A 16,123-nucleotide genomic window follows, 5' to 3' on the forward strand; every position below is an offset into this window, starting at 1 on the left:
CCCTTTTACCTCAAACATCATTTCCGAGGCACCCAGCACTTCTTTATATTAACTCCTGGCCTGATGGACACGTCCCTGTTTCCACTCCTTCTCCTCTCATTGATCAAGAAACGCAAGTCAGTACTGCTCATGTTCACATTGGCTACCGGGGGAAAAGGATATTCATCCACTATCATTGCTTCTTTTTTCTCGGGAAATTTCAGGACCCCCTTGTTGATTCTTTCCTGCAAGACATTCTTGAAAGCCCAACAAGCATTAGTATTATGGTTGAAGGAATTGTGATACTTACAATAATCTCTTCCTTTCAACTCCTTCCTACTGGGTAGCTTGTGATCTGAGGGAATGTTATAAACTTTTCTTTCACTAAGTGATCGAAAACTTCCTCCATCTTTGATGCATCGAAATTATAGGGTGTTTGCACTGGAGGAATGTTTTTCTTGGAAAGTTCTTCACTTTTGCATTTCAAGAAAGGGACAATACGTGATCCGGAATTTGCTACTTCTGCCAATATAATTTCCTCCACTTCCTGGAAATAAGAGCCCACTGTAGATTTTCTTTTATGACTCTCTTCTCGTAACAATTCCTCATATTCTGATACTTTGGCAGCAAGTTCATAAAAATCGTGGAATTCCATCCCTTGAAATTTCTTTCTCAACTCAAAGCCAAGTCCTCGCTGCGCGAATGATAGATTGTCGTAACTGGTGTGGAAGATAGATTGCCCCCGGATGTTATTTCCCGAACCTGGCACTGAATATCCACACATTCCCCCATCACCATACATCCCTGGATGTAAGTTAGGAGACGTCACATAGAACATATTATCAGCCATTTGTTTATTGTTACTGCAATTTTGGAATTTAAACCTCAATTCCTCATCCCTTTTGTGCGGAGGAGTGTACCTTCCTTCCCTGACAGATTCAGGAACCAGTGCTTCTCCCAAGCGGCGATTTTCACCTGCTTGAGGAATCCCCGATCCTTGGCCTTGATCTTTAAATAGTTTAGTGTCCGCTTCTTGAAGTTTATCATTTTCTGATGTAACAACATCTCCTTTTGCAGACTTCCTCCATTCCTTCACCTCTGCCACAAATTCCATCATAACAGTAGCGAAAGCTTGGGTCATTTCTCTGAGATCACTGCGGATATTCTTTTCCATAGTCACAATGAAGTTTGTTGAAGGCCCATCACCACCAGAAACGACAACTCCTTCCATCATAGTCTCCTCTTCGAACTGGTGAACAAGTCTTTCAACAGTTCTTCCATCTGCATCAGTTTCTTCTTCCTGTGAGCGATGACCTTTCCCCTGTGATGGAGGAATTCCTTCATTCTTCTCAGTACGCTTTGGAGGCATAGAGTACCACCGGGCGTGCCAATTTGTTTCTCACGAAAATTGCAAGCGTGCTAGGCACGTGATCGTGCCAAAGTTGTGAAATGATCCGACTCCTTTATCAAACGTTGTGGATCTCGATTCGGTCGTAAGTTCTAACTCCTTCGAAATGGCTCAAAAACGCAAACATAAAATGAGGAATATGACAAAATTATAGGAGGAATCCATTAACAACATCAAATATAATTATGTTGCTATGAACTTGATCAACATTTTTACAATTAAGTTGAAGGAATATGTAAAAATATGAAGGAACTAAAATACTGGAATTTGGAAACAAGTACAGATGAACTATTGAGAGGAATTTTAAAAGCTTTGCTGATGCTTTGTTGGATGTGTTTGTTGTGTCATTCTTTCTGATTACTCCTGCTTTTGTCACACTCCACGGAAAGTTTCAACCGCATTCTACGATCACTCAAGTTGGGTCATGGCTCAATGCCCGGCATCGTGCTTTTCTTGGACCAAACTGCAACTCTTCTTGGGCTTTATCCGTTGGGCTATGGCTTGAAACTATATGATTTTATCCGTTGGGCTGTGGCTCGTGGGCTTCAAAGATTTTGGCTAACAAACTGTCCCTTAGCCAAGTTGGGTTATTGCCTATTTTATCATTTTACTATATTATATGCAAAAAAATCGGTTCAGTTTTTCGATTGTAAAACATTGAGTGTGATTTTTTATTTTTGAAAAAAACAAAAAACTTGAACCAAAAAAATGAAATTACCCAAATCCAAAACCGACCGAAAAATCGTTTAGACTGAACCAAATAAACCGAAATTTACGGTTCAATCGATTTTAACAAACATCACTAATTATGTACCTTTTTGTTTCACAGACCAGTGACGTTGGCCTTTTGGTGTTCGGACCAAAATGTATAAAGATTAGTAGAGTTTAGTCTAAGATTCTTCACGAGAAAATAGTCAATTTAGTTATCCAAATGAAAATGACAAGTTAAAAGACAAAAAAAAAACATGACAACTATTTCGCTAGAACGCTCACATGGCATTGGAAAACTATGACGTGAAGCCAAAAAATACTCATGTAACATCGGAAATTAATTATGTATCCGACATCAGGCCATCACTTCGGTGAAACAGAACTGAAACCAACAAAAATCAAAATTACGACACTGAAACACAAATTTGACAAATTGAAAATAGAAAACTTAAAACTCTAAATTATCTATTTCCCCTCATTAATCACAAAAGAAAGTTGTGGAGCATGTCAACCAATGTCTTTTCACGATCTTTTATGCCCATTAAAGGTTAATACATTTTGGCAGAGAATAAACTAATGTTTTACTAACTATTATGTTGTCTGTGGTTTCAAATGGCCCAAATGCAATACTGGCATAGAAAATGGAGCCATTTGATTCAAGTGGTTCCTCAAAGACAAGTGTGAGTCTGTGACATCTGTCATCTTTCTTGCGAGCTGTAGTTTCTTGGATACCAATTACTCTCTTAAATTAATATTATCACTTCTCACAACTAAAGTCATGCAGCTGTTACAAAAGAATCCATTTCATACATTCCATTCTTACACATGGCAAGAATCCTCTTAGTCTCTTCATCTTCTTCAAAACCATCAGTTTTCATGATGTCGAGGAGTCTATTCACTTCTTTACCACCAGAAATATTTGATTTTAGCAAGGTGTGATACATCTGTCTGTTCAATGACATAACAGATCTCAACAAATCCACAACATCTTCTGTGGCATCGGAACTCCCTTTCTCACCAAATAAACTCAATATTCTGCCAATCACTGTATCTTGAATCGTAGTCCCTTCTCTTACATCACATAAAGAGGTAGCTACTTTCATGGCCCTCAAAGCCTTCTCCATCTCACCATTCTCCATGTAACCTGCTGCCAATCTAGCCCAGATATTAGATGTTGATGCCTTCCCCGTTTCCATCAAGTACTCAAGTAAAGCTCCAGCCTTTTCACACAAACCCTTCTCTATGTGTCCAGCGATGACAACATTTGGCACCCGAAAATCATAGCAGTTTCCAGATGACTCCCACTCCTTCAAAACTTTCTCTGCTTCTTCAAGCTCTTCAAGCCTAACCAAGGAGTCCATTATATTTATGTAATCCTTGTTAAGGCACCTCTTGCAAGCATTCTTCTCAAGATCCCATAATCTGAAAACATCATCTCTGTTTCCCAGTCCAGCATGTAAAGAGATGAGATGATTATAACCAAGACCATCTTTATTCTCTAGCCTTCCCTCTGCTTTTCTCAGGGTAAAATTTGCTTTATCTTTGAGGCCTGCCTTAGCATAAAAATTTGCAACAACAGCGTATGTATTCCAATCCATGACAACGTGGGATTGACTTTCCATTTCACTCAGAATTTTTTCCACTCCATCTATATCAGATCTCACCCCATATGAATTAATGCATATCCGGTAACTCAAATTATTAGGTTGGACCCCATTCTTTTTCATCAGGTCCAAGACATTAGGGACCTTGTCAATCTCACCAATGTTAGAGTAAAGGGACATGATGTCATTGTAAGCAACGGAAGCCAAAGCAATACCCTTCTCTTTCATTGCCTGTAGATGTGCAAATACTTTCTCACTTTGATGCCCCCGAACATAACAATGTAGAAGAGCACCATAAGCCTTCTCAGTTCTATCTTGCTCATTCAAGCCATTGAAGTAGTTTTCTGCCGCAAGAAAACCATGAACCTTACCAATCAGATCCAACTGCACCGCATGTTGAACAGGGGTCAGCGTATACATTCCTGAATTTTTTGTCCATTCTGAAACCTGTAACGTTATGAGGCACGATATTAGGAAACCTAGTGACCTTCAAATGTTGCCTTATTCCTCCCAGCTTTCCCTCCGATGGGCCGATTAAACTACTGCAAATATAGTATTTTACAACACAGGAATAATAATGCCCCTCGGTCAAACCAAATCAGCATATCAAAATACCGCACACATTCTACAAAGTTCAGCCTCAACCTAGTACAACTTAAAATTCCAAAGATGCATAGTTAACACAGCAGTTCACTGAGAAATTTAACGAAAACCATGATATTCCCGAACCCAATAGACGCAATTACAAATCTTTGCTCGCGAATTTTACGTACCTGGAGAGCATGATTGAATCTTCTTCGCTTACGGAGGTCAAGAATAATGCGTTGGAGCTCCGCAAATCGGACTTTATTTCCCATTCCAACCCATGTGTCCAGCTCCCGAGTTACATCAACGCTAGGGTTTCCCAACGGACTGATTTTCTCATACAGAGATGAGATTTTCTTTTGCTTGTGCTTCGTGTAGTAACATCGGGAGTTGATAACAAAAGTTTGAACAAAAGCTTTGATCTTGTCACTATTCCGTAGCATTTTGATGTTGAATTACGCCTTAATTCTCTTCTCTTTGTGAATGAGCGGAGAGGAGTTAACAGATGTGGGTGACCTAATCTTTTTAGGGGCATTATTCAAAAAAGATAAAAAAAAAAAAATTCAAAGTGTTTGACTCCACGTCATCAATAAAATATTTTATTATTCAAATATTGTACATGAACTCATCAACCAAGTATTTATGGTCTCATTTTCACTTTAATAATATCTTAATTTTTCATTTAAATAAAATCATTTATATTTTCTAATAAATTTATCTATACTTTCATTAATTTCACATATAATTTAGTATTATATTAAGACGAACTCGAGAAAATATTGAAAATTCATTGGGTATTGTGTGTAGAGTGAAAATTGAGAATGTTGTAGATTGGGACTGATACCCCATGGATGGGCCTAGCCCAGATGGAAGACATGGATGGACCCACTACTCTTGGCTCATCCCTAGCCCAAATGGAAGACAAGCCCTTGAATTGAGAATGTTGTAGATTGGGACTGATACCCCATGGATGGGCCTAGCCCAGATGGAAGACATGGATGGACCCACTACTCTTGGCTCATCCCTAGCCCAAATGGAAGACAAGCCCTTGAATTGAGAATGTTGTAGATTGGGACTGATACCCCATGGATGGGCCTAGCCCAAATGGAAGACATGGATGGGCCCACTACTCTTGGCTCATCCCTAGCCCAAATGGAAGACAAGCCCATCAAGGGCCTAGGTATCTTCCTTTAAATACCAGGTTTGATTGTTCAGTTAAGCTATTCACTATATTGTTTCAGCAGCGCCCTTAGCTTCTCCCCCCATATATCCTAAGTCTCTGACTTGAGCGTCGGAGGGGCTAAGCCAGGACACCCTCCTGGCCCCCTCCTAACGGTCTTATTTGTGATTCAGGCCCAGGGTAATTTTGAAGCCCGTGTCTGGATTAGTGACGTTTGCGTGGATCGGACCCTAAATTTCCCGTGAGTATCACTTGGCGCCGTCTGTGGGAAACAATTGAGTTGAGACGTAGAGATGGTAGGCAGGAGAGGAAGTAGAAGAGCTACCTCAGCATCATCGCGTCCTCAGAGGGGACCCGAACAGTCTCATGTTGAGACAAGACAGGAACAACCGCGTCTGGAGACGAGACATGAACAACCTCGTCAAGAGACAAGAGCTGAGCAGCCCCGTCACGAGACGAGGGTTGAGCAAACCCGTCCTAATGAGAACGTGGGAAATTTGACCCTGGAACAGTCAGGCCAATTCATCACCCGTACAGTGGATGAGGCCATGAGGAGGAATCAAGAGTCCATGGGTGCTGGGGAACAGGCCCCTCGTCAGGAGCATGAGGAAAATGTTGAAGTCCACCAGAGTAGGGTGGAGGAGACGCAACCCATACAAAGTGGAGAGATTAGTGAGATGGGGGAGATATGGAAGGAGATACGGAGGTTGAGGGAGCAGGTACGGAGTAGGGCGCGGGTACCCAAGAGAAGAAGCCCTTTTTCACTAGCCATATTGGAAGAAGGGCTTCCTCCGAATTTCCGACAGTCAAACGTTGGAGAGTACGACGGACATACGGACCGCGAGGTACACTTGGGGAGATTTGAAAATGCGGCGTTGTTGCATCAATACTCAGATGGAGTCAGGTGCAGGGTGTTTCTGGGCACGTTGGTGAGGTCAGCCCAGCAATGGTTTAATACCCTGCAGCCCAACTCCATACAGTCTTTCGAGGATTTTGCTACAGCTTTCTTGCGCCGATTTGCCAGCAGCAAGAGGCACCAGAAAAATTATCTGAGCCTGTTTGTGATGAAGCAGCAGGAGGCTGAAACTTTACGAGAATTTGTCCAGCGCTTCAACAGTGCAGCGCTGGAGATACCGGCGGCTACCCCCGACATCATGATAAGTGCCTTTACACAAGGACTGAGGGGAGGGGAGTTTTTCAAGTCGCTGGTAAAAAAGCCTTCGTCGAGCTATGATGATCTGTTGGCTCGATCTAAGAAATATGTAAACTTGGAAGATGCCTAACGGTACAGAAGGATGGAGAATCGGCCGGGAGAAAGTAGAGCGGAGGGAGCAGAGAGAGGGGGAAGGAAGAGGGGCGCGGGGGAGAGAGAGGAGGACAGAACTAAAAGTAGAGGACAATTCTCATCACATGTTCCTCTGAATAGGAGTCGGGATAAGGTGATGGAGGTAAGGGAGTTAGGGGAGAGGGGGGAGAAGTCACAGAGGGTTGAAAGCAGTGCTCGGCCTCCGTCGAGGGGTAGACAAGAAGGGTCCTCGTCCGGGATTGAACTGAGATCTTGCCCATCCTCTAGGCGGGGTCGAGGCCCTCCGTGGATAAATCAAAGGATCGAGGAGCCAAGGAGAGAAGGTCGAGGTCAGGATGCCCCTCGGGAGCACGTGGAACCCAGAATGAAGATAACCACCCGACGAGGGGAATGATTCATATGATCTCGGGGGGTGCTACTGATGGGGATTTTGGGCGGGCGCGGAAGGCGCATGGGAGGAGGTTGGAGAATTTTGAAATATCCAGGAGTGCAGGCTTACCCCAGGATCCTGTCATCAGTTTTGGACCAGATGACCTCCGAGGCATTGTGGCTCCTCATAACGATGCCTTGGTGGTGACGGCCACCGTTGCCAATTACGATGTGGCACGAATCTTTATTGATAATGGGAGCTCTGTTAATATCCTGTTCAAGAGCACTTTGGATCAGATGAAGGTGGAAGGATTTGAGTTTGAGCCAATCTCCACTCCTCTGTATGGATTCGCAGGACATGTCATCCCTTCACTCGGTCAGATTGTCCTTCCTCTATCCTTGGGACATGAGCCTCGACGGGTAACAAAGATGACAACCTTTACTGTGGTGGACACCCCATCCGCTTACAATGGAATTCTGGGGCGACCAGCCCTAAAGGATTTCAGAGCTGTAGCGTCCACCTATCATCAGAAGTTGAAGTTTCCTGTGGGGAAGGAGGTTGGAGTCTTGTGTGGAGACCAGAAAGTTGCGCGACGATGTTATGAAGGAATAGTGAAAGGAGAGGGGAAGAGGGCACGTATGGAGGTCAATATGATTAGAAGAGGGCGAAGCGGGTTGCCCGTGGTAAGGAGAGAGGTTCAAGAGGTGATGGATGAAAAACCGGAGATCGTGACATTGGGGCCCGATAAGAAAATGCTCAGAATAGCTTCTGATCTTGACCCAGAGGTCAGGGAAAAACTCATTACTTGTTTACAGGCTAATCTCAGCGGGTTCGCTTGGTCAGCCCAAGAGCTCACAGGGACGAGTCCAGATGTAGCAGAACACCGATTAAACATCTTACCAAATTCTCGTCCCGTGAAGCAGAAGAAAAGACACTTCGGGCCCGAGAAAGATATGGTTATAAAGAAGGAGGTGGGAGAGTTGCTCAGTGCTGGGCACATTCGGGAGGTACAGTTTCCTACTTGGCTCTCGAATGTCGTTCTTGTTCCGAAGAGTTCGGGGAAATGGAGGATGTGTGTGGACTTCAGAGATCTCAACAAGGCATGTCCTAAAGATTGTTATCCTCTACCTCGGATAGATCAGTTGGTGGACTCCACGACCGGACACCAATATTTGTGCATGCTGGACGCTTATCAGGGGTACCATCAAATCTCCTTGGCTGTGGAGGACCAAGATAAAGTGAGTTTCATCACCTCTGAAGGAACTTTCTGTTACGTGGTCATGCCCTTCGGACTCAAAAACGCCAGAGCCACGTATCAGCGATTGATGGATAAAGTCTTTTCTAAACAGGTGGGGAGGAATGTCGAGGTGTATGTGGATGACATCATGGTGAAGTCTAAGGATTCAGCCCAGCTCATACCAGATTTGTTGGAAACCTTTGCTACCCTTAGATCCTACGGTCTGAAGTTGAATCCTCAAAAGTGTATCTTCGGGGTGAGGAGTGGGAAGTTTCTGGGTTATATGGTAACAGAGAGGGGGATTGAGGCTAACCCCGAGAAATTTCAAGCTATCCGAGATATGGTCTCTCCCCAGGGGCCCAAAGATGTTCAGCAGTTAACAGGGAGGATTGCCGCGCTGGCACGTTTTATCTCGAGATCCGCCCACAGGAGCTTACCCTTCTTCCGGACCTTACGAAAGGCAAAAAAATTTGAGTGGGGTCCGGATTGCGAAAAGGCTTTTGCAGAATTGAAGGAGTACCTTGCCGAGCTTCCTGTCCTGGCCAAACTGGCAATGGATGAGCCTTTGTGGGTATATTTATCTGCCACTGAAGGGGCCATGAGTTCGGTCCTTGTCAAGCTATATGGAACAGTTCAACAGCCGGTGTACTATGTTTCGCATGCACTCAAAGGGGCAGAGATCCGATATTCCGGGTTGGAAAAATTGGCTTTGGCTCTGGTGATGACAGCAAGACGCTTGAGGCCCTACTTCCTATCTCATCCGATTGTGGTGCTCACCAACAGTCCATTGGGCAGAATCCTAACTCATTCGGATATGCCTGGTCGTTTGATCAAGTGGACTACCGAGCTAGGGGAGTATGACATCCAGTATGAGTCGAGAACATCTATTAAAGCACAAGCCTTAGCCGATTTTCTGGCTGAGACCGTGCATCTTGAAAATGAAGATCCTTGGAAAGTATATGTTGATGGTTCATCTTCTAAGGATGGAAGTGGGGTGGGAGTAGTATTGATTTCGCCGGCTGGGGAGGAGGTGAAGTTGGCAGTTAGATTGGATTTTCGAGCATCTAACAATGAAGCAGAATATGAGGCTGTGTTGGCATGACTGCGAGCAGCCAGAAACGTGGGAGCTACCCGGATACTTGTTTTTTCTGACTCACAGTTGGTGGCACAGCAGATGAAGGGAATGTATGATGTGAAAGATGAGAAACTTATTGAATATGCTCAAGAAGTAGACAGAGTCAGAGAGAAATTCACGGAGATTACATTTGAACAGATTCCCAGGAAAGAAAATGAGAAGGCAGACACTCTAGCCAAAATGGCTGGGACAATGGGGAGTTGGAAGACTAGAGATGTGGTCTTTCAGGTCGAACTCACACCTCACATGAGTTCACCTGTAGTTGAACAAGAAGAAGGGGATTGGAGAACCGCTATAACCGATTATTTGAAAGAGAGAAAGCTTCTTGATAACCCTCGCGAAGCTCGTAAGTTGAAGATGAAATGCTCGCGTTATGTAATGATTGGGGAAGTGTTGTTTAGAACATCTTTTGCAGGGCCGCTTCTTCAGTGTTTGAGTTACCAAGAGGCTGATTATGTGCTCCGAGAAGTTCATGAGGGATGTTGTGGAAATCACTTGGGGGCATATGCATTGGCGAGGAAGGTGCTGCTCGCCGGTTATTCTTGGCCCTCAGTGCTGCATGATGCTCAAGAGTTAGTGATGTCTTGTGATAGTTTTCAACGTCATGCGCGTTTGAATCACCGGCCGGCCGCGATGATGAAAGCTGTCACGGCCGCATGTCCTTTTGACCAATGGGGAATGGATATTGTGGGACCGTTTCCTATAGCTCCAGCTCAAAAGAAATTCCTACTGGTAGCAGTTGATTATTTTTCAAAGTGGGTGGAAGCAGAGCCTTTGGCCAGAATCACTGAGAACGACGTCCTGAAATTCTTGTGGAAGAGTATAGTATGCAGGTACGGGGTACCTAGGAGGCTGATATCCGATAATGGGAGACAGTTCCAAGGGGCCAAATCGAAGCTTGGTGTAAAGAGATGAAGATCCAACAAGTCTTTACCTCTGTAGCTTACCCGCAGAGTAATGGCCAGGCGGAGGTGACTAATCGGACGCTGGTACAGGGTCTGAAAGTTCGACTGGGCAAAGCCAAAGGCAATTGGGTGGATGAGCTACCAAGTGTCTTATGGGCATACCGAACCACTCCGAGAGAGGGAACCAAAGAAACTCCTTTCGGTTTGGTCTACGGTAATGAAGCAGTGCTACCGGCTGAGATCGGGTTGGAATCGGCAAGGGTGATGTTTTATGACGAGGACAATGGTGCGAGACGCGCTACTGACCTTGATCTTTTGGAAGGAAAAAGGGAGGCTGCCAGCATTCAATTGGAAGCTTATAAGAACCGCATTGCACAGTCTTATAATCGAAGAGTCGTGCAGAGGAACTTTCAGGTGGGTGACTTGGTTCTGAGGAAGGTGCAAGAAGAGCAGAGAGGAAAACTGGACCCAAAGTGGGAGGGTCCCTTCAAAGTGATCGAGAGGCTGAGCTCTGGAGCCTATTACTTAGAGAATACGCAAGGCAAAGCTTTGAAGAGGCCTTGGAATGCTTATCACCTTAGGAAGTATAATTCTTGATTCTGTCGTCGATGTATTTTACTTTCTGAACTTTCTTATGTAATCCATTGGAATTCAATAAAATCAAGTTCTTCTTTTCGAATTTATGAATGTTGTTATATTATGATGGTGTTGATTTTTATTTTCCTACTAAGTTATCGCCTAGTAGAGGAGCAGAGGGCAGGAGAAAATTTTAGTTTTCCTACTATGGCATCGCCTAGTAGAGGAGCAGAGGGCAGGAGAAAATTTTATTTTCCTACTAAGGTATCGCCTAGCAGAGGAGCAGAGGGCCGGAGAAGATTTTTGTTTTCCTACTAAGGCATCGCCTAGTAGAGGAGCAGAGGGCAGGGGAAAATTTTATTTTCCTACTAATGCATCGCCTAGTAGAGGAGCAGAGGGCCAGAGAAAATTTTATTTTCCTACTAAGGCATTGCCTAGTAGAGGAGCAGAGGGTGGAGGAGGTTGATTTTTATTTTTCTGCCAAGGTATGGCCTAGCAGAGGAGTTAGAGGGTGATGATGTTGATTTTCCTGCTAAGGTGTCACCTAGCAGAGGAGTTAGAGGGAGGAGGTGGTGAATTTCTATTTTCGTGCTAAGGTATGACCTAGCAGAGGAGAAAAGGCATCGCCTAGTAGAGGAGCAGAGGGCCGGAGAAGATTTTTATTTTCCTACTAAGGCATCGCCTAGTAAAGGATCAGAGGGTGGAGGGGGTTGATTTTTATTTTCCTGCAAAGTTATGGCCTAGCAGAGGAGTTAGAGGGTGATGATGTTGATTTTCCTACTAAGGTTGTCACCTAGCAGAGGAGTTAGAGGGAGGAGGTGGTGAATTTTTATTTTCCTGCTAAGGTATGACCTAGCAGAGGAGTTAGAGGGTGATGATGTTGATTTTCCTGCTAAGGTGTCACCTAGCAGAGGAGTTAGAAGGGGGAGGTGGTGAAATTTTATTTTCCTGCTAAGGTATGGCCTAGCAGAGGAGTTAGAGGGTGATGATGTTGATTTTCCTGCTAAGATATCACCTAGCAGAGGAGTTAGAGGGGGGAGGTGGTGAATTTCTATTTTCCTGCTAAAGTATGACCTAGCAGAGGAGTTAGAGGGTGATGGTGTTGATTTTTATTTTTCTGCTAAGGTATGGCCTAGCAGAGGAGTTAGAGGGTGATGATGTTGATTTTCCTGCTAAGGTGTCACCCAGCAGAGGAGTTAGAGGGGGGAGGTGGTGAATTTCTATTTTCCTGCTAAAGTATCACTTAGCAGAGGAGTTAGAGGGGGGAGGTGGTGAATTTCTATTTTCCTGCTAAGGTATCACCTAGCATAAGAGTTAGAGGGTGAGGATTTTATTTTCCCTAGCAGGTTAATAATATCAGAAACAAACTCGTGAGAAGTAGTAAATTCAAATGCAAAATACTCAAGGTTGCATAAATAAAACGAGTTCGTACATGTCAAAAGTGCGCAAGAGGAAATAACCAAATGTAAACATCGCAAAAGTCGCATAATCCTATGGAAAGTAAAGCAATGCAGAAAATAACATAAATAAAGGAGCTCAATCTAAGAATCTGGGGGGAGACTCGATATGAAGCCCTCAAGGTCCATGAAGTCAGTAGGGGCGCCTGGCGGAGGATAGCCCTGAGCCTTGAAGAGGTCGACTGCACCCTCGAAACCCACCCTCAGGTAGTGAAAAGCTTTCGGGCCACAGATCTCGACAAATTCTTCGGATTTGAGAAATTCCTCTTTGAAGGAGGAGGCTTCTGCAACATGTCGTGTCTTGGCGTCTTTAAGCTCAGCCTGTGAATTCTTTAATTCTTTCTTCAGCTTCTGGATCTCTTTAGCTTGATCCTCTATCAGCCGCTGAGACTCCTGCTTCTGTTTTGAGAGCTCGCCGCACTGGATCTGGGACTCCGACAATTGAGCTTGGGACTCCGAAAGCTCCTCAGCATGCAACACTTTCATCTCATCAATAGTAGCCTGGAGTTGTTCGCGGAGAGCCTGACCCTCGCGTAATTCTTGACAAGAGTCGGATCGAGCGGCGTGAGCGCGCTCAGCCAACTCCCCGACGTACATCATGCCCTGCATAAGTAGACAAGGGTGAAAAGACGACAAGAAGATCAAATGTATATTAAACATCAATCTAAAGGTTATAAGGAGAAGTATACCTCGGTGACACTGCTGCATGTCCGGCAGAGGAGGTATGACCACCCCAGTGAACTCATGAACGTTGCATCGGCGTCGGAAGGAAGCTGATACATTATATTCTGAGCCAGATGAGTAGGACCCCGCCCCACGTTGGCCGAATCCGAAGTGTATAGAGGATGCACCGCCGATTCAAGGGGAGGCCCCTCATCGGGCTCGGACCCCTCTGGAGAAGAGACCGATACGACATAAATCTCAGAAATCTTGCGCTTGCCATGCTGAGGGGCTGACGGGCTAAGATCAGTGGATGCCTTTTGCTTACCAGACGGAGGAGGGGACTTGGCGCGAGGAGGTGGTGAGGAGGCTCGCTTTGAGGCGGAGGAGGAGGAGCCTGCCTTCTTCTTCTTCGCAACAGTAGGGGAGCTAGGGGAGCTAGCAGGCTTCTTCGCGGTAGTAGAACAGGAACCTGTTTTCTTTTTCTCAGCAGCAGAACAATCTCCCTTTGGGCCCATCGTGACTGCCGGGGTAACGGACTTCTGGGGTGCTTATGAGGAACCCCCGGCCTCCGTCTTGGAAAGTTCACGGAGAAATAGGGCATTCATGACTCTAGTACCTGCAAGCAGAGACAAGGAACCAAATAAGAATGTTATCAAGTAACATAATAAACAAAAGAAAAAAAAAAGTATGGAAAGATGAGAATATCTACCAGCATTCTCCTTCAGCTTAATTTTAGCGGGACTTAACCCGGCATGACATAGGAGATCCTTAGATAAAAGTTTGGGAATGTTAAAGCATCGATCTCCTAGTACACTCATTATCTGCAGGTACTGCTCATCTTTCTTATAACTCTTGGAAAGTTTGGGTTTAGTGAAGACAGGGTACCAATCGGTAAAGCAAGTCAATTCTTTGGGTGGCTGTACAGAGAAGAAGTATTTTTTCCAGTCATTCACATGACTGGGGGCCCCATCGAACAGTTTGTGACTAGACCGGGAGGTTACATAGAAAGGTCCATCTTTTGACCTGGACAAAACTAAGAAGTAGGAAAAGGTGGTGCAATTTAAAGGGAGGTCTAAGGCCCTGAGTAACACAGCGAAACAACTTATTAAACGGAAAGCATTGGGCGTGAGTAAACCTAAATGCACCTGGTAGTACTTACTTAATTCTTGAAAGAAATCGCACAAAGGGAAACGGAGAGCAGCATCAAAATGATGCTGAAAGAAGGTATAGTAGCCCTTAGGGGCTAAATAGGGCCGGTACTTTGGGCCAGGAATGATGATCTGGTCAGATGAAAGAATGTGCCACAGAGTCCTAAGTTGTGACTCGCTACCAGGAGGGATGTGGGATGACAAGTGACCGTACCATAGGTTATCTGCTTCAGATATATTCATTTGTTGGTTCACGTGACGAACTTCCTTACACGGACTTTGGCTAGGGAAGTCCTACTCTGGCTAGACTCGCTAGACCGGCTAGACTCGCTAGACCCGCTAGATCTCTCAGAGCAACTCGAGTAACTAAACTCCGAATCGGAAGAAGACATGAGTATTAAGGATAATCAAACAGGTAAAGGAGAGAACTGACCCGGGTAAGGCGCGGAAAAATACTCGAAAGATAGGACCGCAAGAATGAACAAGTGTTGAGCTCGTGGCAGGGGCGAGCGTGGCACGGTGGGGCGAGCTCGTGGCAGGGGCGAGCGTGTGGTTTGGCGAGCTCGTGGCAGGGGCGAGCGTGCGGCCGGGTGAGCTCATGGCAGGGTATGTGCGCGGAAGGAGCGAGGCGCTCGGGCGAGCGTGACAGGAGCGAGCAGATGCCGGGCGAGCACCTGGCGGGGTGGTGAGCTCGGCTGGGGCGAGGCAGCGGCGAGGGGCGAGCTTGCACTCGTGCGGGGCGGGGAGCGCACCGGGCGAGCGTGCTGCTGGATGAGTATGCGCGGGGGCGAGCGGCTCGGCGGGCAAGTGTGCGCGCTGGGCGAGCACGCAACGGCGAGGGGCGAGCGTGCACTCGTGCGGGGCGAGGAGCGCTGTGGGGACCCGGGCTCTAACTCAATTCTTTTCGGGATTAATAGGATCTTTATTCAAAAATGTGGGTCAAAATTTTGCTTTTTAACATTAATTCAAATGTATATAAACAAGCACAAGATAGTTCTTCATTTTATTTCAATAAACCTAATTACATGTCTTGTTCTAATACATTCATACAAACTAGTGTTCAATCCCAACCATAATCAAAATATAGTACATGTCTAGTAAAAGAAACCACTAGTAATCTACTGCGCCCGAAGTCACCACGCTATCTCGATCTCTCATATCTGTCGTGACCCTGATCCTGCCCCACCTGTTGTTATGCACACATACAGACATAACAACAGCCGGAAACTCCGGTGAGAACAAATCCCAGTATAAAACATGTATACATGCTGATACGAAATCATAAATCATGCATGAAAGCAATAACAATGGCTCCATAGTCTATGAAACCGATCTATCTAAACATGCACCCCAAATCAAATCATGTCTTGACTCGAATCGACTCTACTCTAGGGATCCCGATGTGAATAAGACGCCACTGTCTGTCACCTACCCTCCCAATCGGGGTAACTGTACGTCTTATTCCTAGACTTCGGTCATGTCTGTATCGAATGTCTACAATCGGAGTGAATCTGATCCGAAGCGTCGATACCACCGAACATCTAGTTTAGCAAGTCTGCCAATGACTCTCCTATCTCAAAGGCTTGAATATAAATCTATAAATAAGACATCATCATATCAAGAGATTTGAATATAAATCTATAAACAAATCACAATCATATCAAAATATAAACAATAATTCTAGTATGTGATTTGGTTGGGAAACTCAAATTAAATCTCATTTGAGTTGTGTCTTCCCCAAACAAAACATGAGTTATACCTTTCGTCGCACAATCTCTGTCGATATCGAAGTCTCGATGTCAAAGTCGCCAATACAAATCTGAAATGGCATATATACAATGCACCATATCAACTTCTAA

At 45.0% G+C, this 16,123-nt stretch overlaps 2 protein-coding genes across 3 annotated transcripts; both read right to left on the bottom strand.

Annotated features, from left to right (window-relative positions):
- Nucleotides 1–2,837: 2,837 nt before the first annotated feature.
- Nucleotides 2,838–4,808, bottom strand: LOC142533453 (pentatricopeptide repeat-containing protein At4g21705, mitochondrial-like). Of its 2 annotated transcripts, none has more exons than XM_075640219.1 (2): nt 4,476–4,808; nt 2,838–4,149 (listed from the first exon to the last, which is right to left on the bottom strand). In XM_075640219.1, the coding sequence occupies exons 1-2, from the start codon at nt 4,728–4,730 to the stop codon at nt 2,875–2,877; spliced, it is 1,530 nt and encodes a 509-aa protein (XP_075496334.1). In that variant the 5' UTR covers nt 4,731–4,808; the 3' UTR covers nt 2,838–2,874. The 2 variants fall into 2 exon arrangements, with proteins under 2 accessions (XP_075496334.1, XP_075496342.1); XM_075640227.1 differs by having other exon boundaries at nt 2,838–4,244; nt 4,476–4,611.
- Nucleotides 4,809–12,350: 7,542 nt separating this feature from the next.
- Nucleotides 12,351–13,631, bottom strand: LOC142537794 (uncharacterized). The gene is made up of 2 exons (XM_075643289.1): nt 13,143–13,631; nt 12,351–13,056 (listed from the first exon to the last, which is right to left on the bottom strand). The coding sequence occupies exons 1-2, from the start codon at nt 13,629–13,631 to the stop codon at nt 12,538–12,540; spliced, it is 1,008 nt and encodes a 335-aa protein (XP_075499404.1). The 3' UTR covers nt 12,351–12,537.
- Nucleotides 13,632–16,123: the final 2,492 nt, after the last annotated feature.

Source organism: Primulina tabacum, chromosome 2 (genome assembly GCF_025594145.1).
Source record: "Primulina tabacum isolate GXHZ01 chromosome 2, ASM2559414v2, whole genome shotgun sequence".
In the NCBI taxonomy this organism is placed as follows: domain Eukaryota; kingdom Viridiplantae; phylum Streptophyta; class Magnoliopsida; order Lamiales; family Gesneriaceae; genus Primulina; species Primulina tabacum.

Coding starts and splice junctions, on each gene's coding strand:
- LOC142533453 (XM_075640219.1), bottom strand. CDS start 4,730: ATGCTACGGAATAGTGACAAGATCAAAGCTTTTGTTCAAACTTTTGTT. Junction 4,150..4,475: donor GATTCAATCATGCTCTCCAG/GTACGTAAAATT, acceptor ATAACGTTACAG/GTTTCAGAATGGACAAAAAA.
- LOC142537794 (XM_075643289.1), bottom strand. CDS start 13,631: ATGGGCCCAAAGGGAGATTGTTCTGCTGCTGAGAAAAAGAAAACAGGT. Junction 13,057..13,142: donor CATGCAGCAGTGTCACCGAG/GTATACTTCTCC, acceptor CTACTTATGCAG/GGCATGATGTACGTCGGGGA.